Below are 24,996 nucleotides of genomic sequence, written 5' to 3' on the forward strand. Positions count from 1 at the left end.
TTTTCCCTACTTTCTTCAATTTGAGTCTGAATTTGGTTATAAGGAGTTCATGGTCTGAGCCACAGTCAGCTCCTGGTCTTGTTTTTGTTGACTGTATAGAGCTTCTCCATCTTTGGCTGCAAAGAATATAATCAATCTGATTTTGTTGTTGACCATTTGGTAATGTCCATGTGTAGAGTCTTCTCTTGTGTTGTTGGAAGAAGGTGTTTGCTATGACCAGTGCATTTTCTTGGCAAAACTCTTAGCCTTTGCCCTGCTTCATTCCACATTCCAAGGCCAAATTTGCCTGTTACTCCAGGTGTTTCTTGACTTCCTACTTTTGCATTCCAGTCCCCTATAATGAAAAGGACATCTTTTTTGAGTGTTAGTTCTAAAAGATCTTGTAGATCTTCATAGAACCATTCAACTTCAGCTTCTTCAGCGTTACTGGTTGGGCCATAGACTTGTATTACGGTGATATTGAATGATTTGCCTTGGAAACGAACAGAGATCATTCTGTCGTTTTTGAGATTGCATCCAAGTAGTGCATTTCAGACTCTTTTGTTGACCATGATGGCTACTCCATTTCTTCTGAGGGATTCCTGCCCACAGTAGTAGATATAATGGTCATCTGAGTTAAAGTCACCCGTTCCAGTCCATTTTAGTTCGCTGATTCCTAGAATGTCAACATTCACTCTTGCCATCTCCTGTTTGACCACTTCCAATTTGCCTTAATTCATGGACCTGACATTCCAGGTTCCTATTCAATATTGCTCTTTACAGCTTTGGACCTTGCTTCTATCACCAGTCACATCCACAGCTGGGTGTTGTTTTTGCTTTGGCTCCATCCCTTCATTCTTTCTGGAGTTATTTCTCCACTGATCTCCAGTAGCGTGTTGGACACCTACTGACGTGGGGAGTTCCTCTTTCAGTATCCTATCATTTTGCCTTTTCATACTGTTCATGGGGTTCTCAAGGCAAGAATGCTGAAGTGGTTTGCCATTCCCTTCTCCAATGGACCACATTCTGTCAGACCTGTCCACTATGACCCACCTGTCTTGGGTTGCCCCGCAGGCATGGCTTAGTTTCATTGAGTTAGACAAGGCGGTGGTCCTAGTGTGATTAGATTGAGTAGTTTTCTGTGAGTATGGTTTCAGTGTGTCTGCCCTCTGATGCCCTCTTGCAACACCTACCATCTTACTTGGTTTCTCTTACCTTGGGCGTGGGGTATCTTTTCACGGCTGCTCCAGCAAAGCACAGCCGCTGCTCCTTACATTAGTTACATTAGTTTCATGTAAGAGAATATAATCTTTACTTCACCAAGAGAAATATAATTTTTCATTTACCAAAAAAGCTTTGAAGCAATACTGTTATTCTTAAGCCTCCTGAATCTTTAAATATCAAGTCTTTCCTACATCTTGAGACTAAGAATTGTGGTAGCATGCCTAGGTTTTGGTTAAAATGGCTATTGTTTAGCAGAGTAACCTTTGAAAAGTTACTTAACATTTCTAAGATTTTGTTTCTTAGAGTATAAAATAGTTCCTATCTAAAGAGGACATTTTTTAGTATTAAAAGGAACAGTAGGTAAAGTGGTTGACATAGAGCTCATTACTTAAAGATTCCATTATTTTGATTTGTATTATCACTGATCTACTAAGAAGTACTGGATATTTATATAGCAGTTAGAATGTGTTAGTGATAGTTACGCAGCACTAGCTGTGGAGGGTAAAAATACAAATGTATCAAGAGATAGAAGGTAGTACATATTACAGGTCAAGTACATATTACTGGTTAAGAAAAGACTGCTGTTGCTGAGTCACTTCAGTCGTGTCCTACTCTGTGCAACCCCATACACGGCAGCCCACCAGGCTCCCCCATCCCTGGGATTCTCCAGACAGGAACACTGGAGTGGGTTGTCATTCCCTTCTCCAATGCATGAAAGTGAAAAGTGAAGATGAAGTCACTCAATCGTGTTTGACTCTTAGCAACCCCATGGACTGCAGCCCACCAGGCTCCTCCATCCATGGGATTTTCCAGGCAAGAGTACTGGAGTGGGGTGCCATTGCCTTCTCTAAAGAAAAGACTAAAACAATACAAATTATACATTTAATTATGACTATCATAAATTTGAGACAAATGTTTGCTTTAATGTGTGATTTATCAATAGCAGAAAATATAACTTTAACCTAGTACCAGTTCAGTTCAGTACAGTTGCTCAGTTGTGTTGGATTCTTTGCAACCCCACAGACTGCAGCATGCCAGGCCTCCCTGTCCAACACAAACTCCCGGAGTTTACTCAAACTCATATCCATTGACTTTGATGCCACCCAACCACTTCTTCCTCTGTTGTCCCCTTCTCTTGCCTTCAATCTTTCCCAGCATCAGGATTTTCAAATGAGTCAGTTCTTCCATCAGGTGGCCAAAGTATTGGAGTTCCAGCTTCAACATCAGTCCTTCCAATGAATATTCAGGACTGATTTCCTTTAGGATGGACTGGTTGGATCTCCTTGCAGTCCAAGGGACTCTCAAGAGTCTTCTCCACACCACATTTCAAAAGCATCCATTCTTCGGTGCTCAGCTCTCTTTATAGTCCAACTCTCACATACATACGTGACTACTGGAAAAGCCATAGCCTTGACTAGTCAGACCTTTGTTGGCAAAGTAATGTCTCTGCTTTTTAATATGCTGTCTAGGTTGGTCATAACTTTCCTTCCAAGAAGTAAGCGTCTTAATTTCATGGCTGCAATCCCCATCTGCAGTGATTTTGGAGCCCAAGAAAATAAAGTCTGTCAACGTTTCCACTGTTTCCCTATTTACCATGAAGTGATGGGACCAGATGCCATGATCTTCATTTTCTGAATGTTGAGCTTTAAGCCAACTTTTTCACTGTCCTCTTTCACTTTCATCAAGAGGCTCTCGAGTTCCTCTTCGCTTTCTGTCATAATAATGTCATCTGCATATCTGGCATTATTGATATTTCTCCCGGCAATCTTGATTCCAGCTTGTGCTTCATCGAGCCCAGCGTTTCTCATGATGTACTCTGCTTATAAGTTAAATATGCAGAGTATTGACGTACTCCATTCCCAATTTGAGTACTCCTTTACCAATTTGAGTACTCCTTGGCGTACTCCTTTCCCAATTTGGAAACAGTCCATTGTTCCATGTCCAGTTCTAACTGTTGCTTCCTGACCTGCATACAGATTTCTCAAGAGGCAGGTCAGGTGGTCTGTATTCCCATCTCTCTCAGAATTTTCCACAGTTTATTGTGATCCACACAGTCAAAGACTTTGGCATAGTCAGTAAAGCAGAAAGAGATGTTTTTCTGGAACTCTCTTGCTTTTTTGATAATCCAGCGGATATTGGCAATTTGATCTCTGGTTCCTTTGCCTTTTCTAAAACAAGCTTGAATATCTGGAAGTTCACGGTTCACATACTGTTGAAGCCTGGCTTGGAGAATTTTTTTTTAAAATTTATTTATTTTAATTGGAGGTTAATTACTTTACAGGCTTGGAGAATTTTGAGCATCACTTTGCTAGCATGTGAGATGAGTGCAATTGTGAAGTATTTTAAGCTTTCTTTGGCATTGCCTTTCTTAGGGATTGGAATGAAAACTGACCTTTTCCAGGTCAGTTTTGAACCTAGTTCCAAAATCTAAATAAAAACATAATTGAAAATACTGTGACAAGTAATCAGATTTCTGGGGAACATAAATTTGGTCCAGTTATTAAAATTGCCAGAAAAAGGCTCATGTGCAGTAGAACCATTTTTGTTTATAGGCTGTAATTTTTTTCAGGGTATAAACATATTTGGGCCTCCCTGGTGGCTCAGTGGTGACCATCCACCAGCAATCTAGGAGACACAAGGTTGAGAAGATTCCCCTGGAGACGGAAATGGCAATCCACTCTGGTATCCTTGCTTAGAAAATCCCATGGACAGAGGAGCCAGGTGGGCCACAGTCCTAAGGGTCTCAAAAGAGTTCAATACAACTTAGCAACTAAAGAACAACAATATAAACATTCACAGAAGTGTCTTTCTTATGGTAGATTTTACCTATCATAAACAAACTGACAGGTAGAACCAAAAAGCATTTTCTGTGATTAAAGATTATTCACTATGTTTGGGATATCATTAAATATAGTGTGAGAATTAAAATGTGCCAATTATACTGTATAAATGGCTATGTGTGCTCTTTGAGAATATAGTCTACAGGAAAATGAAAGAATAAAAGGAAATTTTTACTGCCACACTAATAATAAAATGTTTCCATGCTCTACCACCGAAGTTTGCACCCTTCCGTCTGAGGGAAACATTTTTACTGTTTATTCTTAGGCCTTTGGAGCATTTTCACATCTTGGAATAGGGAAGATAACCAGGCTTGGCTCCTCCCACATCAGTGTCCAAGCTCAAAAGAACAGTAGGAGTTCATATGGGCTCCTGTTTCCAAGTCAGCATTTTGCTGCAAGTTCTTAATTTTAGATGCAACTGGAAGACTGCATTCTTCTCGTCTCTGCTGACCCACAAGGTACCCCATAGAATCAGAACAACAACATCAAAAATCTTGAGGAAAGAGATCTAAATTAGATGAAGCTTTCCTTTCTGTATAATTTTTGTAGAACTAAAGTTCATCCAACTCTACTTCATTCAGGTAACATAAACTGCATATTTAAATAATCTTTGTGTGTATTTGCTCATATATTTTTTCTATATACCATTTATTCAGTAAACATTTATAGATATGGTTTCTGACCTTGTTAAGTTTAGAATTCTCATTTATCTTTATTTCAGCACCTTTAACATGTGTGCATACTTTGATAGAAAATCTAGTTATTTTTGTTGATGCGTAATTTAAACATGAAAATAATCCTAATATCTAAATCTCTGTTGTGCTAAGAAGGATATGGTATTTATTTAGATATATTAAATAGGCCATTTAAGATTATGGTTTATACTGAGAAGAGCGCTGGAGATTTTTTTTTGTGTGTTTTATGAAATTAAATATTTTCTTCAATTTAAGGAACTGCCTGCAATGTGGAAGACCTGGGTTCAGTCCCTGGATTGGGAAGATTCCCCTGGAGAAGGGAAAGGCTACCCACTCCAGTATTCTGGCCTGGAGAATTCCATGGACTGTATAGTCCATGGGGTCGCAAAGAGTCAGACACGACTGAGTGACTTTCACTTTGACTTTCAAGTTTTTTATGACTGTGTCACTATCAAACTATGAGAATTTCTTTATAGTTACTTTTAAAGTCAAAATATGGAGAAAACTTTTAAGTAAAACTCACTTCCTTATCTGTTGGGAAAATGTTTCCATATAGAGTGCTTAGGAAATTTCTAGAGGAGTTATTAAAGTTGAAATGTTTTTCGTTTACATCTGTTGTAATAAAAAGCAGATTATTTTTTAAAACTATTTTATCAGAAATTAAAGTTTAAAAGTCTGGGAATAACTTCAGGATTTCATTCAATACCTATGTCATCGTAAATGAGGCAATATCAAAATATAAAATTGATTTGAAGTTCTTAATAATTAAAGGATGGCATATTCTCTAACCAGAGGATGTCCTATGATTCACATGTGCAGAAATTTTCATTTTCTCATTTTAGTAAATAATACAATTTAAAAAATAAACCCCTAAATATACATATCTAAAGAGTTAGATTATTGTGATATTTGAAATATTTTTAAAAATACTGTTTTCTTACATTTTTTGGTATTATATCTTTAAAATTGGGAAAGACTTGCAATTTCCTCTTTCATATCCTACTACACAAAGCTTACATTATTAAGTTTCTCATCTGAATTATACACAGTTTCTATATTGATGAACATTTCTAAAGGTTGGAGACTATGCATAACATAACCCACTTCTTTCTAGGAAAGTTATGTGATTTCTGTTCTGTATTTTGAGCTGAAATTGATATATATGAAATATTCATCTGTAATTCATTCTGCACCCTGAAATAGGAATACATCAAATTCCTCCTCCACAGGGCAAATATTTGAAGGCAGCTATTTTTCTGTTTTCCTCATTAAATATATCTATTTTGTTCAGCTCTTCAATCATCACAATCGCCTTATCATTACTCATAAAATCTGACATCTAGAATTTCACTCATTGGCAAAAATGGTCTAACTGTTAAGAATATAGCTAGAAAGAATATTGCCACCTTTGATATGAACACTGTGCCCAATATAATCAATATTGCATCAAAATTCAGTTCCTAGTTGTCACCTAGTCTTTTTTTATACTAGTCTTACATCAATATAAGCCTAATATGTATAGTATATGATAGGGTTATGAATCATTTTATTTATCCATAGCAGTAGATATTTTTAAGCAAAAGTATAGAACATCTATTTTTCTGTAATATTTTGGATTCACATATCTTTTTAAATTCTTATATCTGAATTTTATTTTTTAAATTTTTTTCCAGTGAAAGGATTCATTTCATTTATTTTTAAAATTTTATGATTGAAGTATAATTGTTTTACAATGTTGTATAAGTTTCTGCTGTACAGCAATGTGAATCAGCTGTAAGTATACATATATCCCCTCCCTCTTGAGCCTCCTCCACCCCATGCCATTCCTCTAGATCATCACAGAGCACTGAGCTGAGCTCCTTATGTTATACAGAAACTTTCCATTATCTGTCTGTATTACCATGGTAGTGTATATCTGTCAATGGTACTCTCCCAATTTATCCCTCTCCTTCTCCCTTTGTATCCACATTTCCGTTCTGCACATCTGCATCTCTGTTCCTGTCATGCAAATAGGTTCATCTGTCCTGCTTGTCTCGACTCCACATGTATGTGTTAATATATGAGACTTGTTTTTCTCTTTCTGACATACTTCATTCTGTGTGACAGACTCTAGATCCATCCACATCACTACCAATGATCCCAATTTATTTCTTTTTATAGCTGAGTAATATTCCATTGTATATATGTACCACAACTTCTTTATCCATTCATCTATTGATGAGCATTTAGGTTGCTTCCATGTCCTGGCTTTTGTAAATAGTGCTGCAAGGAACTTTGGGGTACATGTGTCTCTTTCAGTTATGGTTTTCTCAGATTATGAATCCAGTAGTGCAATTAATTTGTCATATAGTAGTACTATTTGTAGTTTTTTAAGGAACATCTATACTGTTCTCCGGAGAAGGCAATGGCACCCCACTCCAGTACTCTTGCCTGGAAAATCCCATAGACGGAGAAGCCTGGTGGGCTGCAATCCATGAGGTCACTGAGTCGGACACGACTGAGCGACTTCACTTTCACTTTTCACTTTCATGCATTGGAGAAGGAAATGGCGACCCACTCCAGTGTTCTTGCCTGGAGAATCCCAGGGATGGGGGAGCCTGGTAGGAGGCTGTCTGTGGGGTCGCACAGAGTCGGATACGACTGAAGTGACTTAGCAGCAGCAGCAGCATACTGTTCTCCATGGTGGCTGTGCCAATTTACATTCCCAACAGTAGTGTAGGAGAGTTCTCTACTCCATACCCTCTCCAGCATTTACGGTTTGTAGATTTTTTGGTGATGGCCATTCTGACTGGGTGAGGTGACACTACTTTGTAATTTTGATTTACATTTTTCTAAGAAGGAGTTATGTTGAACATCTTTTCATGTTGGCCATCTGTATGTCTTCTTTGGAGAAATGTCTGTTTAGGTCTTCCACTTATTTTTTGCTTGGGTTGTTTGTTTTTTTTTGATATTGAGTTGCATGAACTGCTTGTACATTTTGGAGATTAATCCTTTGTCAGTTAAATAAATCCTTCTAATTTTATGTCAAAAGTAAATTGGGAAGCATGCTTTTCATGTTTTCATAAAGTAATGAATAGTGTTCTCTGTGCAGACTCAGTAGTTATGGCCTGGGGGTTTAGTTGCTCCATGGCACATGTATCTTAGTTCCCTGACCAGGGATCAAACCCATGTCCCCTGCATTGTAAAGCAGATTCTTAACCATTGGACTACCAGGGAAGTACCCCAAATGAATTTTGATTAAGTCAATAGTTATTCTTATGTCACTGTGAAGTCAAGTAACGTACTTTGAAGCACTGCTCCTTTCTTGAATAACTCTTTGATTTTCCTGGAGTAAATAATTGCATCCTTAAAAAATTTGCTTAGTTTCTTTTAACATTCCAATTATTATTTTTTCTCTTAAGCTTGAACAGTTATATAAAAGCTCTATGAATTTTCCCCCTAAATGCTCAGATAGTTTCTCTTTCCTAAACTCTTCCCAGAGCTACCCACCCCCAAACCATGATCTTCTCCCTCTGATCTGGTTAGGATGAACTTAACCTTGCTGATCATTCTCTCATCCTGTGAGGTCTTTTCACTCAGTTTCTATTTTGATGACTTTTTCTTGGATCTCATTTACTTTCTTTTATTTACTCTTCTATATGAAAGCACTTTTCCCTTTATCTTCTTGAAAGATGAAAAATGGGAGATTCATTTTTCCTTTTGTGCAAATCTGTCTTTAGTCAGTCCTCATAATTCCTTGATAACTTGGCCAGTTATAGACTTCTAGCAGAAAAATAATTTCCCTCAGAATTTTAAGGCGTTATCTTATTCTTTAGCCTTTTGAGAAATCTGGTGATTCTGAATCCTTGTTGTAAGTGCCTTTGACTCTGTGCATATACCACTGAAACTTTGGTATCCTTGTCTTTGTTGTTCTGATATTGTGTGAAGTGGCTTAGTGTGTGTGTGTTTAAAACTCAATTACTGGAGTGGGTTGCCATTTCTTTCTCTGGGGATCTTCCCCACCCAGGGATTGAACCCAGGTCTCCCGCATTGCAAGTGTGTTCTTTATCATCTGAGCCACCAGGGAAATCCATATGCATTCTATAGGCCTTTTCATTAAGGAGATTTTTGCTGAGAAAATCAATTTTATTATTTCTTTGATAATATCTATGCAACTATTTCCTTTGTTTTTCTTTTTTTCAACTTTTTCTCACTGAATATTAGAGTTTTTGAGTTGATCCTCTGGTTCTTTTGATTTTATTATCTTATGTTCTATCTCTATCATTTGGTTTTACTTAATGGGAAACTTTGTCAATGTCTAAGCCATCTCTTGAATTATTAATGTCATTATATATTTAATTCAAAGTCTCTTCTTGCCTTCCCATTATTTGGGGTCATACTAGTCTATTCTTTTGTCCATATAACATCAAGTCTACCTCTCATTAATAACTGTTTTTGAGGGGAGAGTCTCTCTTAATTGTCTCTGTATCCTTTGGACCCTTTTTTTTTAGGATAAGAATGGAAGTGGTTTTCTGGTTTTCCTAAGGACGTTTTTTGCAGCTCATTCTTACTTAAGAGTTAGGCAATAGAGGACTGATATAAAAGTGCATATGGATAGATTTTAGTGGCTGGTGATTTTCCCTGTAAGTCACTGTTTTAGATCTTTTCTCTTGGAGTCTCCGTTTCTCAAAGAAGGACCCTGGAATGCCTTGCCTGTGAGCAACAGTACTATGCCTCGAGAGACCAAGGGTCAAGAATTCAATGTGCAGAATTCCCTGTTCGTCCTCCAGCATCCTCAGCTCTGTGGCTCCCACGTTTAACTTCTCTGTAGCATAAACCCCTAATCTACCCTCGTAGCTCAGTTTGTAAAGAATCCACCTGCAATGTAGGAGACCCCAGTTTGAATCATGGGTCGGAAGATCTGCTGGTGAAGGGAAAGGCTACCCACTCCAATACTCTTGGGCTTCCCTTGTGGCTCAGCTGATAAAGAATCTGCCTGCCATGCAGGAGACCTGGTTCGATCCCTGAGTTGGAAAGATCCCCTGGAGCAGGGAAACGTTACCCACGCCAGTGTTTTGGCCTGGAGAATACCATGGACTGTATAGTCCATGGGGTTGCAGAGGCAGACAGGATTGAGCGATTTTTCCCTCACTGCCTGAGGAGGAGTGGAGGAGTTGTAGCTTTGCTTGTTGCATCCAGGTGGTGAGCCTCTCACTGGTCCTGCTGGTACAAGGTTGTCTTGCTTCACATTGGTCTTCTTTCCTTTCTTGCATCTTCCAAATCTATTTTATTTACTTCGATATTGTGGGTTGTAAAAGAAAATCGATCAGGGAGGGGAAATGAATACATATAGTCGCTCCACCATTTTTAACTGAAATTGATTATGGATTTTGACCATATATCTATTCACCTTCTATTCTATTTTCTCTTCTTTCTCTCGACTCTGAAATAACTTGAGGTATGTCTGATGTGTTTTTTTAGTATCTTGGTAAACAGAATTTTTTTTGCAGGAAAAATAAGATAGGATCTTACTGAAATTCACTTAACGTGGTTATCCTCCTTCTCTCAGCTATGAATGATTTGTAAATGTAAGAGCATTGAACAATGCGCCTGTTCCATTCAAGTGTTTAATAGAGAAACCCATACCATAGACTGTATTTTCATGACCTATTTTATATTTCCTGAGGATCTGGGAAGGAAGAAAAAAGACAGGGGAAAAGAGGTTTAATATGACTTTAGAGTATTGTGTCAAGCACTGTTTTAGATTCATTCATCCATTATCACCTTTACTCTCACAGCCACCCTGAGGTGTAGGTGTTGTTATTGCCGCTTTATGATGAGACAACTGAGGACCAGCAAGGTTAAGCATCTAGCCCAAGGCTGTTCAACAGCTGACAGTTGAGGTTCAAGTGTAGGTCTGTGATTCTAATCTATATGTCTTTTTTATTATTCTATTTTCCACACCACAGTGGTATAAACTATAGAACCCAACCTTAAATTTTAACATAAATAATTTACTTTTATCTGATTAAGGTAATTTAAAAATTAGCTTAAAATCACTCAGAATTAATCCCTATAACACTCTCTCACCAGTTTTATTGCATATGACAAATAGACATAAATAGGTGCTATGGATATTGTTCCTTTAATTTCAACTTTGACTTTTCCCTTAACAAAGCCTTCATAGAGCTCATTTTTTATTTCTCATCGAAGAGTTCTCAGTACATATTCCTTTTCAGACCCTTATAACCCTACTGGAAAGCAAACTTCTTGGCTTGACCTCTGTTAACTCCCACAGCTAGTGCAAAAATGTTTGAACAAACTTGAAATGGTAAATCCTGCTATTTTGTTAGCACTTGATTTTAAGAATTTTGTAAATGTTACCATAGTAAGTAATGCCTTGAAAATCAATATATTTCTAAAGGTATCAGTTATTTTTCTGATTTCCTTAAATTCTTATGGCCCACCCACACTGAATAGTTCTCTGCTTTGTTCCATTCAGGAAAGCAGATGCTCATGGTTTTGAATGTAAGCTCCCAGGAGATAAAATAGGAGTGGGTTTGCATCATGGAATGTGCCACACCATCTAACAAAAGTAACGTCCCAGTTGTCATTTATATAAAAACATCAAGAAAAAGTAAATGCACAATAATGGCCCATAACAAATTGTTAAAATCAGACAAGATTCATATTAGCCTCATATTGACAATAACATTTTTTTCCCTCAGTTCAGTCAGTTCAGTTACTCAGTAGCGTCTGACTATTTGTGACCCCATGTACTGCAGCACACCAGGCCTCCCTGTCCATCACCAACTCCCAGAGTTTACTCAAACTCATGTCCATTGAATCGGTGATGCCATCCAACCATCTCATCATCTGTTGTCCCCTTCTCCTCCTGCCTTCAATCTTTCCCAGCATCAGGGTCTTTTCCAATGAGTCAGTTCTTCACACCAGGTGGCCAAAGTATTGGAGTTTCAGCTTCAGCATCAATCCTTCCAGTGAATATCCAGTACCGATTTCCATTAGGATTGACAGGTTGGAACCCCTTGCAGTCCAATGACTCTCAAGAGTCAACACTACAGTTCAAAAGCATCCATTCTTCGGCTCTCAGCTTTCTTTATAGGACAACTGTCACATTCATACATGACTACTGGAAAAACTAGATGAACCTTTGTTGGCAAAGTAATGTCTGCTTTTTAATATGCTGTCTAGGTTGGTCATAACTTTTCTTCCAAGGAGTAAGCGTCTTTTAATTTCATGGCTGCAGTCACCATCTGCAGTGATTTTGTAGCCCCCCCCCCCAAATAAAGTCTTTGCTACTGTTCCCCATCTATTTGCCATGACGTAATGGGACCAGATGCCATGATCTTAGTTTTCTGAATGTTGAGTTTTAAGCCAACTTTTTCACTCTCCTCTTCCACTTTCATCAAGAGGCTCTTGAGTTCTTCTTCGCTTTCTGCCATAAGGGTGGTGTCATCTGCATATCTGAGGTTATTGATATTTCTCCCGGCAATCTTGATTCCAGCTTGTGCTTCATCCAGCCCAGGGTTTCTGTTGTGCTCTGCATATAAGTTAAATAAGCAGGGTGACAATATACAGCCTTGACGTACTCTTTTCTCTAATTGGAAGCAGTGTGTGGTTCCATGTCCATTTCTAACTGTTGCTTCTTGACCTGCATACAGATTTCTCAAGAGGCAGGTCAGGTGGTCTGGTATTCCCATCTTTTGAAGAATTTTCCACAGTTTATTGTGATCCACAGAGTCAAAGGCCTTGGTATAGTCAATAAAGCAGAAACAGGTGTCTTTCTGGAACTCTTACATTTTTGATGTTCCAACAGATATTGGCAATTTGATCTCTGGTTCCTCTGCCTTTTCTAAGTACAGCTTGAACATGTGGAAGTTCATAGTTCATGTACTGTTGAAGCCTGGCTTGGAGAATTTTGAGCATTACTTTACCAGCATATGAGATGAGTGCAATTATACGCTAGTTTGAGCATTCTTTGGCATTGCCTTTCTTAAGGATAGGAATGAAAACTGACCATTTCCAGTCCTATGGCCATATAATTGTAAAGATTTGTGGTACTCAGAGAGTCAATAAAATCTCTGAACAGGAAGTCTTTGGATGAGTTCCACTTGCTAAGCAGATTTTATAGAGGAGTCTGAAATGTGTACTACTCCTTTGTAATACACACAAACCATACTATTAGACAGAAAGTTAAAACAATAAACTATAAATTTTAAATTAATAGCAGTTTTTCTAGACAATTATTTGCTACAAATAGTGCTTACGTTTTGAATTAGAATTACATTTGCTGTTGCTTCTAGCACAATAAACCTGAGTTCAGTAACTTATGTTTCTGGGTTTTTAATGACTTTTTGTCAAGTCTTATTGTTGAAGAAAATGAATCCAATTATTGAATATTTTAGTTATCATTTACTGGGATGATTTTTCATTCTGATTTTCTAATATTTGTGTGTAGAAAATAATGTATGATAAGTGAAAATTTCTATATAAAGTAGTTGCTTGAGTTAAAGCAATTTTGCTTTGGGTGTTACATTAAAAAATAATCAGAAGACTTTTCCATATTATAGTAAATTATCTTTAAACATTACTTACAATTGAATTAGCCAAATGAATTATGCATGAGGTAATCATGTTGCATTGATTAGCTTTTAACTGTAAATGTATTTTGTGTGTGTACATAAATATATACATATATACTCAAAAATAAAATTTTAGAACATGAAATAGAAATTAAAATGTTTTAATTTTATGATTATATAAATGTAGTGAAAATTCACTGGATATGTTTGTTATTAAGCATATATTTCTTTGTCCTTTAAGTTGAAACTCAAGCATCTTTGCAAATAAACCTGACTTGAAATATTTTAGATGTCTGAATTTACAAATTTTAAATATAATCAGATGCAGTACAACTGAATGAAATATTTCAGTAGTACATGTTTTAGAAACGAAATGCTGTCTTGGGTTGTTAAAGCTACATAGTCAAAGGGTGTCTGTAACAGGTTAAAAAGGAAATTTTCAGACTCCATTAAACTTTAAAACTCTAAGTATAATCTTTCAGGAAATACTGTGAATGGGGTCCCTGTTGACAGATTTAGTATCTTACTCCTTACTGCACATATGCATCGAATTAAAGGAACAGTAGCAGTACTCTTTTACAGAGTTGACACTACATTTAATATGCATATTTTGACTTTTTTCTGTGTGTGCTTCTGTTTAAACACAGAGATACTCTACTATACTTTGGCTGTTTCTTGCTATGTCAATGTTTTACTTCTCTAATAATTTAGGAGCTCTATTTTAAATAGTATTCTACCATTGTAGGGAATGCTCTTAATTACAAAGTAGTTGTACAGAATTCATATCTAACATTTTTCTATGCATGCATGAGTGCTAAGTTGCTTCAGTTGTGTCCCACTCTGTGTGAAGCTATAGACTGTAGCCCCTCCAGCTCCTCTGTCCATGGGATTCTCCAGGCAGGAATGGTGGAGTGCACTGCCATGCCCTCCTCTAGGGGATCTTCCTGCCACAGGGATCAAATCCATATCTCTTGTGTCTCCTGCATTGGCAGCAGGGTTGTTATTTTTTTACCTCTAGTGCCACCTGGGAAGCCCACAGTTTTTCTGTAGTGGGGCTTTTCTCTTAGGTGGATAGTTATCATTGGATTCTTGAAATTTCAAAAACCATACTGCTCCTGGGTTTAGGTTTGGCCTGTTTTTGTTGTTGTTGCTTGTTTGTTTGTTTAGCTTCTCTATTCTTAAAAATCAGAAAGAAAAAAATGAAACATATATAGTGTTTTATTCAATATCTGGTCTGTTTGACTTGAAGCTCTATTATTTCCCTTTGTAATATGTCATTTCATAGACAAATTTTTTGTTTCATTAGTGTTACAAAGACATTTAACATGATCACCAAAATGTCATTCTAAAAAATTCAGTAGAAAAATAATGATCAAAAATATCTCATGAAAAAAATTTTAAATTTAGCTTTGCTACAGAAGTATATAACTCACCTAGAGCCAGACATCCTGGAATGTGAAGTCAAGTGGGCCTTAGAAAGCATCATTGCGAACAAAGCAAGTGGAAGTGATGAAATTCTAGTTGAGCTCTTTCAAATCCTGAAAGATGATGCTGTGAAAGTGCTACACTCAATATGCCAGCAAATTTGGAAAACTCAGCAGTGGCCACAGGACTGGAAAAGGTCCATTTTCATTCCAAACCAAAGAAAGGTGGTGACAAAGAATGCTCAAGCTACCACACAATTGCACTCATCTCACACGCTAGTAAAGTAATGCTCAAAATTCTCTGAGCCAGGCTTCAGTGATACATGAACCGTGAACTTCCAGATGTTCAAGCTGGTTTTAGAAAAGGCAGAGGAACCAGAGATCAAATTGCCAACATCCGCTGGATCATTGAAAAAGCAAGAAAGTTCCAGAAAAACATCTATTTCTGCTTTATTGACTATACCAAAGCCTTTGACTGTGTGGATCACAATAAACAGTGGAAAATTCCGAAAGAGATGGGAATACCAGACCACCTGACCTGCCTCTTGAGAAACCTGTATGCAAGTCAGGAAGCAACAGTTAGAACTGGACATGCAACAACAAACTGGTTCCAAATAGGAAAAGGAGTACATCAAGGCTGTATATTGTCACCCTGCTTATTTAACTTCTATGCAGAGTACATCATGAGAAACGCTGGACTGGAAGAAGCACAAGCTGGAATCAGGATGCTAGGAGAAATATCAATAACCTCAGATATGCAGATGACACCACCCTTATGGCAAAAAGTGAAGAGGAACTCTAAAGCCTCTTGATGAAAATGAAAGAGGAGAGTGAAAAAGTTGGCTTAAAGCTCACCATTCAGAAAACAAAGATCATGGCATCTGGTCCCATCACTTCATGGGAAATAGATGGGGAAATAGTGGAAACAGTGTCAGACTTTATTTTTTGGGGGTTCCAAAATCACTTCAGATGGTCACTGAAGCCATGAAATTAAAAGACACTTATTCCTTGGAAGGAAAGTTATGACCAACCTAAATAGCATATTGAAAAGCAGAGATATTACTTTGCCAACAAAGGTCCATCTAGTCAAGGCTATGGTTTTTCCAGTGGTCATGTATGGATGTGAGAATTGGACTGTGAAGAAAGCTGAGCACCAAGTAATTGATGCTTTCAAACTGTGATGTTGGAGAAGACTCCTGAGAGTCCCTTGGACTGCAAGGAGATCCAACCAGTCCATCCTAAAGCAGACCAGTCCTGGGTGGTCTTTGGAAGGAATGATGCTAAAGCTGAAACTCCAGTACTTTGACCACCTCATGTGAAGAGTTAACTCATTGGAAAAGACTCTGATGCTGGGAGGGTTTGGGGGTAGGAGGAAAATGGGACAACAGAGGATGAGATGGCTGGATGGCATCACCGACTCGATGGACGTGAGTTTGAGTGAACTCCGGGAGTTGGTGATGGACAGGGAGGCCTGGCTTGCTGCAATTCATGGCATTGCAAAGAGCTGGACATAACTGAGAGACTGAACTGAACCGAAGTATATGATAGTTTAGTTTTGTTTAGTACAAAACAAAGATAAATAATACATATTCCTACAGAGAAATCCATTGATACTTTTGGAGTTGCCACAAGGACTAGGAAAAACACAATGAATCCTCTCAAATTGTTTCAAGAAAGACAGTTCAAATACCCAATTATGTTTTAGCTACTATGATATGTTTGTGTTTAGATCTACATCACTCCATTTTAGTGCTTGTAAATTGATGCTTCTCATTCAGTTGCACTTGTCTTGATGGAAAGGATTTTGGGTTTGTAGTAAGAAGTTGTATTGAATGATTGCATTTCTGTGAGTTTAGGTCTCCTAAAACAGACTCTGTTGAACCCCTTTGTCACTTGGTAGCAGATTTTTCTTGGTTGTCTGAAGAAATTAGCTAATATCTGCCATACCATAAGCAATCAGGTAGACATGACATCTAGTCATCCAGTTGTGAGCTTTTACTTTTGCAACTAATGACTGTGAACCTTGCTATATATGAAACAAAGAGACGATGCAATATCTAGAAATAAAGTAAAAAATTGTTTCTTCATCAGATTGCCTAATGACTTAAGAATTAGTCTCAGAAAACAATCAGAAAAATCCAAAAATTTTGAAAAGCAAAGATAAATTGATTAACATAGCTTCCCTTGTGACTCAGATGGTAAAGAATCTGCCTGCAATGTGGGAGACCTGGGTTCGATTCCTGAATTGGGGATATCCCTCAGAGAAGGGAAAGGCTACCTACTCCAGTATTCTTGCCTGGAGAATGTTATAGACAGAGGAGCCTGGCGAACTACAGTCCATGTGGTCGCGAAGAGTCAGACATGACTAAGTGACTAACACTTTCACTTTCAACTTATTTATATTCAGTTTTATATTTTCTTGTTAATCATTTTTGTATAACATCAATTTTTGTAAAACTAAAGTGAAGGTATTTCTGATAGCTAAAAACCAAATGGTATAACTTTAACCATCCCTGAAATGGTTTGTGAAAAAGTGTAATATTGAATAAAATGTTTACAATAGCACTGTCAAATTTTGATAATAGTTTAATATTTTCCTTATCAGCAATTGAAGAAGAGTGTTAAATTGTTACAAGATACTTCTAGTTATGATGAATTGACCATGAATGACTAACTCTGCTCACTTTAAAAATGGGGTCATCACCAGATTTACTGACTGAAGTCCATTTAGAAAACTGGAAATTATTTAGGCTATATATCAAATTAATTTAGAAATTTTAAATGAAAAACCAAGAATCTATATGAATGGTTGAGTTTTTCTTTAAAATCTGTACTTTCACTGATTGTTTGCTTATCTTGATAGTCATTAAAAATATTTAATGTAAAACTTGCAGTTGATATTAGAGCTCTTTACTAATATTAGGTATTTATAATAATGATTTTCTAATATTAAGAATCAAATGTTAGTTTTAATACTTATCCTTAGAGTTATTTAGCTAAAATTTACATAAGGAACATAGAAACAAAAATATATTCCTTCGTTCATAGAGAACACTATGCAGGAGCATTGAAATAAACATTTCTAGTCAAATTTCTAGTCTAGATACTTTTCTAAATGTATTTATAAATTGTATGTTAGTGACTCCATCTTGTCCGACTCTTTGCAACCCCGTGGCCTGTAGTCCGCCAGGCTCCTTCTAGTCAAACTTAATTAAAATAATTAGTAATTAATTCTTACACTTAACCTTTGACTTCACTTGTTATTCAGTAGGCCAAACTTTACGTTCTTTTTTTTAATCTACTTCTTAGCTAAAATTGAGGGTGACCATTGCTATGTAAAATAAGCATTAAATTTAAAAGATATCATCTAAATCAACTCATGTACCACCAGTGAAATAGTTATTATTTTAGAAGACCTATGGTTCATGGGTCGCAAAGAGTCGGACACGACTGAGTGACTGAACTGAACTGATGGTTCATGGTACACAGGAATTACTTCTTCCTTTGAGACGAATAGTTCATAACACATTTAATTAGAAATGAGTGATTCTGGGTTCTTTCCATTTTTTGTGATTTCCTACAGTAGGTCTGTTCCCAGGAGCATTTATATTCTAGCAGGTAAATGAGACATGCAGCAGGTAACTGAGTATTGAGGTATAAATGCCTCACCTAATCTAGTCTGGGCTCTGATAGCAGGAAAGGAGGGAGGGAAAGTAATTTAAAATTTAGCATTGAAAAATTTGTAGGGATGCAATGGGAGAAAGGTGTTAGGATCGGAGGAAATGACATGTACAAAGGGATGGGGATGAGCAAAGGATTTTCCAGGTAATGATATTCTTTATGTCATCTTCCCATTCTCTTTTACATTATGAGAGACATTTTCAAGGTCGTCCTTCATGTAATCAACCTTGTATTTTGCAGGATTCTTTATTAATTTTATTTTTACATTTTAAGTTCTATAGAGTTCTGTAAGTTCTATAAGTTCTGTAGAGTTTTCTGAGTTTGGTCATTTCTCTTGTTTAAAAAACCCTTCCTCCTCACCTCTGTGCCATGTCATGACATGTGCTCAGTTGTGTTCGGCTCTCCGTGACCCCGTGGGTTGCATGTAGCCTGCCAGTCTCCTCTGTGAAAGTTTGCAGGAATAATGGAGTGTGTTGCCATTTCCTCCTCCATTCCTTACCTTTACCCAGACATTTATATGAAATAGTTATTCTTTTACTAATATTACATATGAAAAATAGGGGTTGAATGAAATTTTAAAAATTACCTAAAGTCACCCAGTTTGTTGTCAATAAAAGGCAACTTACACATGGCTAATGTACAGTGTAATAGTTACTTTTCAGGGCTATTTTTTTTTCTAATTAGGATACAAACTAATTAACCCAGTATCAGTATGTTCTCCAGTACCTTCAGAGATGATAAAGACCTAGATCACCCTTAAAATTTATGAAAGTGTAATGCACGCTTGTGTGCGTGCACACACACCCACACGCATACACACACTCCATGGTTTCCCATTTCCTAGAACTAGAACTAGATAACTTCATTTCCTTATTTTATTTTGTCTTGCAATTTAAGTTTTTAGAATTAATCAAGTTTCTCACTAGTTGTCTATTTATTCTTCTATAGTATCCTTATATGTAAACAAACAGAGCAATAGTCCACATTTATAATATCAGAAAGAATCTTATTCTGTAATTGTATACAACTTCACTTGAAAAACTGGACTTGTTCCAAAGTGATCATGTGAGAATGGACTTATTAATTCCAACTGTCCATTTTGGGATTGAATGTGCCATCCAGCCTGCACAATTCTGGATAATACATTGCATTCTTAGGGCTTGCAAATTCTACATTTGTTTCAAGTGCTCTGTTTTCCTTAGATAGGCACATGTCTTCACCTAATTTATAAGAATAGTCAATTCAGGTTGCTTGTATTTAATATCACTACTTCCTGTAACTACTCCTCTACAGTACTTATGGAAAAATCTCAGAAGGAGATTGTCAAAGGTGTCGAGGTGATTTTTAAAGAAAAAAATTCTGAGAAGCATGCTGGAAATGAGTTATACAGTGTTAATATATCTTCAAGGAGATAAAATTGTACCAGGGACATAAAATAGAGAAAAGCAATGAAAAGAGTTACTGGGATCCTAGAGAAAAGAACGGCCAAGTTGAGTCTTTCTACCAAATAAGCTATTTTTTAGAATCTTTACAACTAAGAATGTATTCTGGTTTGAGAGAAGGAAAGTAATATTTCACTACTTATTTACACTGTGACTGCCTCATTCCAACTAAAACATGACTCTTTGCATAACATATTCTCTTACTTAAATCCCCACATGAAATTCATCAGACATGACAAATAATATATCTATTCAGATCTTGGGGAAAGAGTTCTTTAAAAGTGTTATTGAAGCATAATTTACTTAGCAATTCTTTGATTTTATATTTTTTGTCTATCTTTCCTAGAGGACCTTGAGTTTAATACCAATGAATATATTTCATGGAGATATAAGCTGTTTTAATAAATTATTTTAGAGTTTAATAAAAACAAATTAGAACTGCTTGCACCCAGGATCAACATCAACTAATCAGCTGATATTTATTGTACCTACCAGTGGTGGGTCACCTGGGTGATCTAAAAGGTCCTTGACCTCTAGAACTTTGGGTAGATAAAGGATGAGACAAAAATAGAAAATGATGAAATGCTAAAAGCAGAGTGAGACAGAAGAGTTCAGAGAAGTGAATGATATGTGTCCATGGAGTTGACTTTAAGCTTTAAAGATAAATACTATTTAGAAATGCCAGGGCAAGTGAGTAGTCCAGGTTTAACCTGGAAATAATACCAATCAGGCATTGCTGTGATTGAAGATGTCACCTTAAAGGGAAAGTAATCATATTATGCCTAATTAGAGCAAAGGTTGTGTGTTGAATAGAAACAGAATATGAGGTTGGAAAGGGATGTTGACTGAAATTTCATGGATCAAGAAAGCAAAGAAGAGTGCAAGTTTATTATTAAAGACAATAAGGATGCATTGTCAGTTCTTGAGCAGAGAAAAAAAGCAGTATGCTTAAAATTATGTTTAAGGATAGTCTTGGTTACAGACTACAATAACAAAGAAGAGAAAGAATCAAAGGAGACTTTGAGTTAGATGAGGGGAAGCCAGTCTTCACTTCGGTAGTGAACTATAGTGTCAGTTTACTGTCCATACAAAGGTGTTGCTTATAGAGAAAATGTATTGTTCATTCTAAGTAATATCTTTGGCTTAATGTCTCTTCTTGCGTTACATAGTTTTGTAAGTGAATTTGTCATTCTTAAAAGAAATATCAACAATTTGCTGCATGTTTACTGTGAGATTCTTGGGTTCTTGGCACTGATAAAAGAACTATGAGAATGCTGACAAACAGAGACACAAGGGCAATGTCTAGATAAGACACATCAAAAATATATATAAGACCATCCACCTTTGTCCATCAACAAACCTACGTCTTCAAGACTGAGGTTTTTTTTTTTTTAGTCTTTTCTTTTTTTTAATTTTTATTTTTACTTTATTTTACTTTACAATACTGTATTGGTTTTGCCATACATTGACGTGAATCCACCACGGGTGTACATGCGATCCCAAACATGAATACTCCTCCCACCTCCCTCCCCATAACATCTCTCTGGGTCATCCCCGTGCACCAGCGCCAAGTATGCCGTATCCTGCATCAGACATAGACTGGCGATTTGTTTCCTACATGATAGTATACATGTTTCAATGCCATTCTCCCAAATCATCCCACCCTCTCCCTCTCCCTCTGAGTCCAAGAGTCCGCTCTACACATCTGTGTCTCTTTTGCTGTCTCGCGTACAGGGTCAACAAATATCACATCTTTCTGAGTGTTTACCAAATATCCCATAAAGAAATGTTCGGGAACGCATGTAAGAATTAAAGATTTTAAAATTTAAAAAATAAAAAACTAAAAAAAAAAAAAGAAAAAAAAAGAAATGGCTATTTTTCATGATTGTCTTAATTTAATCATAAATTTTATTGTATTATTTTAATGTTTTTTTGCTGTCTTCTTTTTTATTCTGATCTTTATTGAGTAATATTATTTAAGACGTACTCTGGCATTATCCATTTAATAGGTGATATGTGTCATCTGGATTATAAGCACTTTGAGGATAAATCAAAGGAAAGAGTTGTTTAATGAATTTATATTTATATGCTACTTTTAGTATATGGTAGAAACCTGATAATATTCACAGAAAGAGTAAAATAATAAATGTTTTCCAATCTTCCATAAGTATTGCTGCATTCATATCATGAATATTCACAAATGATTACTGTTTAAAAGGGACATTCAGGGAGAGTAATGAATGCTCTTTTGTTCAAAAGGTCACAATTGAAAAGTTAGAAAAAATAATATGAACCTGAGAAGAAAAACTCTTTGTGTGTCTGTGTGAGTGTGTGTGTTTTAAAATGCAGCTTAATATATTTTTAATTGAAGTATAGTTGATTTACAATGCTGTGTTTGTTCCATGTGTAAAGCACAGTGATTCAGTTATACATACATGTATATCTATTATTTTTCAGATTCTTTTCCCTTATAGGTTAATACAGAATTTTGAGTATAGTTCTCTGTACTATGCAGTAGGTCCTTGCTGGTAAAAGCATTCTTCTGTGTGTGAACATGTATGTATACTCTCTGATAATGAATGCCTGGTATTCAACAGTATGTGATTTTTTAAAGGTTAGTATACTTTATACTCGGAGAAGGCGATGGCACCCCACTCCAGTACTCTCGCCTGGAAAATCCCATGGATGGAGGAGCCTGGTAGGCTGCAGTCCATGTGGTCACGAAGAGTCGGACACGACTGAGTGACTTCACTTTCACTTTTCAATTTCATGCATTGGAGAAGGAAATGGCAACCCACTCCAGTGTTCTTGCCTGGAGAATCCCAGGGACGGGGGAGCCTGGTGGGCTGCCGTCTCTGGGGTCGCACAGAGTTGGACACAACTGAAGTGACTTAGCAGCAGCAGCAGCAGCATACTTTATACTAAAGTATAAAATATGTTATATTCTTTGAAAAAATAAACGCTGAAGTCAAGAAGCAGGCAGGGAAGTGCCTAAAATAAACAGCTAGGAGAAGTACTCATGTACACCCGTGGTGGATTCATGTCAAAGTGTCACAAAACCAATACAGTATTGTAAAAGTAAAATAAAGTAAAAATAAAAAATAAATAAAGAAAGAAAGGTAGATCTGAAAGAGAAGATCAATAGCAAGAGAGAATGAACACAATACAGTTTATGAAGATCCATTAGCAATTCACACAGAATTAAATATGTTTTAAGTCACATGTAAGGGTGTAGGTGTTAAGGGAAAGAGAACATCTCAGATATGGTAATAAGTCTTACTAATCAAGGCAACAAGTTCAATTAATTGCCTATTCAAATAGGATATAGCATTGCAAATCTAATAAAAGTAAATTATCCTCAAGCTATTCATTGTTTAATTTAAAATAGGCAATTTATAGTCTATATTAGATATGCAGTCTTTGAACTCATACATAAAATACATAATATATTATCTAATGTTCTCAGAACTCAGTATATGTTTCTGAATGAAACCATATGTGACCAGCTATCCCAGAAGAATGACAGGAGTCATCTGGAATCCATGTCTTCTTAGCTTAACTCTTCCCTGGTGCATATATGATGCTGAAAATTATCAACATCCTGAGAGTTTATGAAGGAAAATGGTAGGAGAAGCTAATATTCACTGAGAAGGCACCATGTGTAACAGGACCAGACATTCCATATGCTTTATCTCATGTTTATCTTCATAATAAGCCAGTAATATGGTGAAATTATCATCTTTATAATGAAGAAGCCGAGGCTTGGACAAGGGGTGAAATATGCCTGACGTCACCCAGCTAGTAAGTGGCAGAGCTGGTATTTAATGCCAGAGCTCCAGCTCTTCTCCTCTGCACTGACTTCACTCATAAAATGGTAACTGGTTGATAACTGAAGCCAAATTATTTTTAACCTGTATCTTTACAGAGATTTTAGTTAGTTTTCTGCTAAATATTTTGGAGGGTTTGTGTTGGAATGATACCATTGCCAGATTGATTAAGGAAAAAAAAAAAAACCTCAACTGAATCATGCTTACAAAAAATAAATTTGGAGGATTCCCCTGGTGGTCCAGTGGTTAGAATCTGCCTTCCAATGCAGCAGATGCAGGTTCAATCCCTGGTCGTGGCACTAAGATCGACCTGCTATGAAACGGCTATGCCCTCTTGCCGTAACTGGAGAGTTGTGTGCTGTAACTAGAGTCTGTGTACTGCAATGAAAGAACCCAATGCTGCCAAATAAATTAATGTATGGAAAAAAGATTTTCTGCTTTCTCATATTTTCCTACATTGAGAGTTTTTTTTTTTTTAACATTCGAAGCATAGTTTGCACTGTGGCAAGACATATAGGGTTAAAAATAGATTAGGCCATGACCATACAAAATTGAAAGCAAGTTTTTTATTAGAATATGTGTGGTAACAGGAGTTAGTTGCAGATAGTCTTTAACCTTAAAGGAGCTGAAGCATTTATGTGCCAGAAGAGTGCTTAGTGTATGGTAGATAATCAATACTTTTTATAAAATACATGGTTACCTTATGATACCAACATTGATTTATGGTCTAGGGCAGACTGGCAAATTTTAAATTCTCTCCTTAGAAATATCAAAGTATAATTTGATGAAAATATCAAAGCAATGATGTTTTGATTGTTTCATTTCCTGCTTCTTATAGATAAATCAGTCAAGGTAAAATGAATCAAGTGCATTCATATTTATCTTCCAGTGCTCAGCTTCCTGTGGTAAAGGTTTAAAATACCGTGAGGTGCTTTGCATTGACCAATTCCACAGGAAATTAGAAGAAAAATATTGCAGTCATCTACAGAAACCTCGAACACATAAAGCTTGTAGATCTGTCCGATGCCCTTCATGGAAAGCCAACAGATGGAAGGAGGTATGTAAGGTGTTTTATGGTTATATACGTATGTTTGCATTTAAAAAGAAAATCTTAATTCATTCTGCATGCTTTCAATAACCTTGAAACTTTTATGCCACTAAATGTATTTTATTCTATTACACATTTTTTTTCACACTATGCTCTGAATTGATATTATACAGTGTTAACACATTTGCTAAGTTCATAGTTTAATAACAAATTAGTCTTGATTATTTTGGAGGCTATAAACTTTATAAGAAATT

At 36.5% G+C, this 24,996-nt stretch overlaps 1 protein-coding gene across 2 annotated transcripts in view; it reads left to right on the plus strand.

Moving 5' to 3' along the window:
* The window catches only part of ADAMTS20 (ADAM metallopeptidase with thrombospondin type 1 motif 20), a 201,558-nt gene that overhangs the window by 121,173 nt on the left and 55,389 nt on the right, over nucleotides 1–24,996 (plus strand). For both annotated transcript variants that reach the window (XM_004006435.6, XM_060414097.1), the window contains one exon: nucleotides 24,584–24,751. In XM_004006435.6, coding sequence (XP_004006484.2) covers nucleotides 24,584–24,751 — 168 coding nt within the window. The remainder of the gene's footprint in view (nucleotides 1–24,583; nucleotides 24,752–24,996) is intronic.

This window comes from Ovis aries, chromosome 3, assembly GCF_016772045.2.
Source record: "Ovis aries strain OAR_USU_Benz2616 breed Rambouillet chromosome 3, ARS-UI_Ramb_v3.0, whole genome shotgun sequence".
NCBI lineage: Eukaryota > Metazoa > Chordata > Mammalia > Artiodactyla > Bovidae > Ovis > Ovis aries.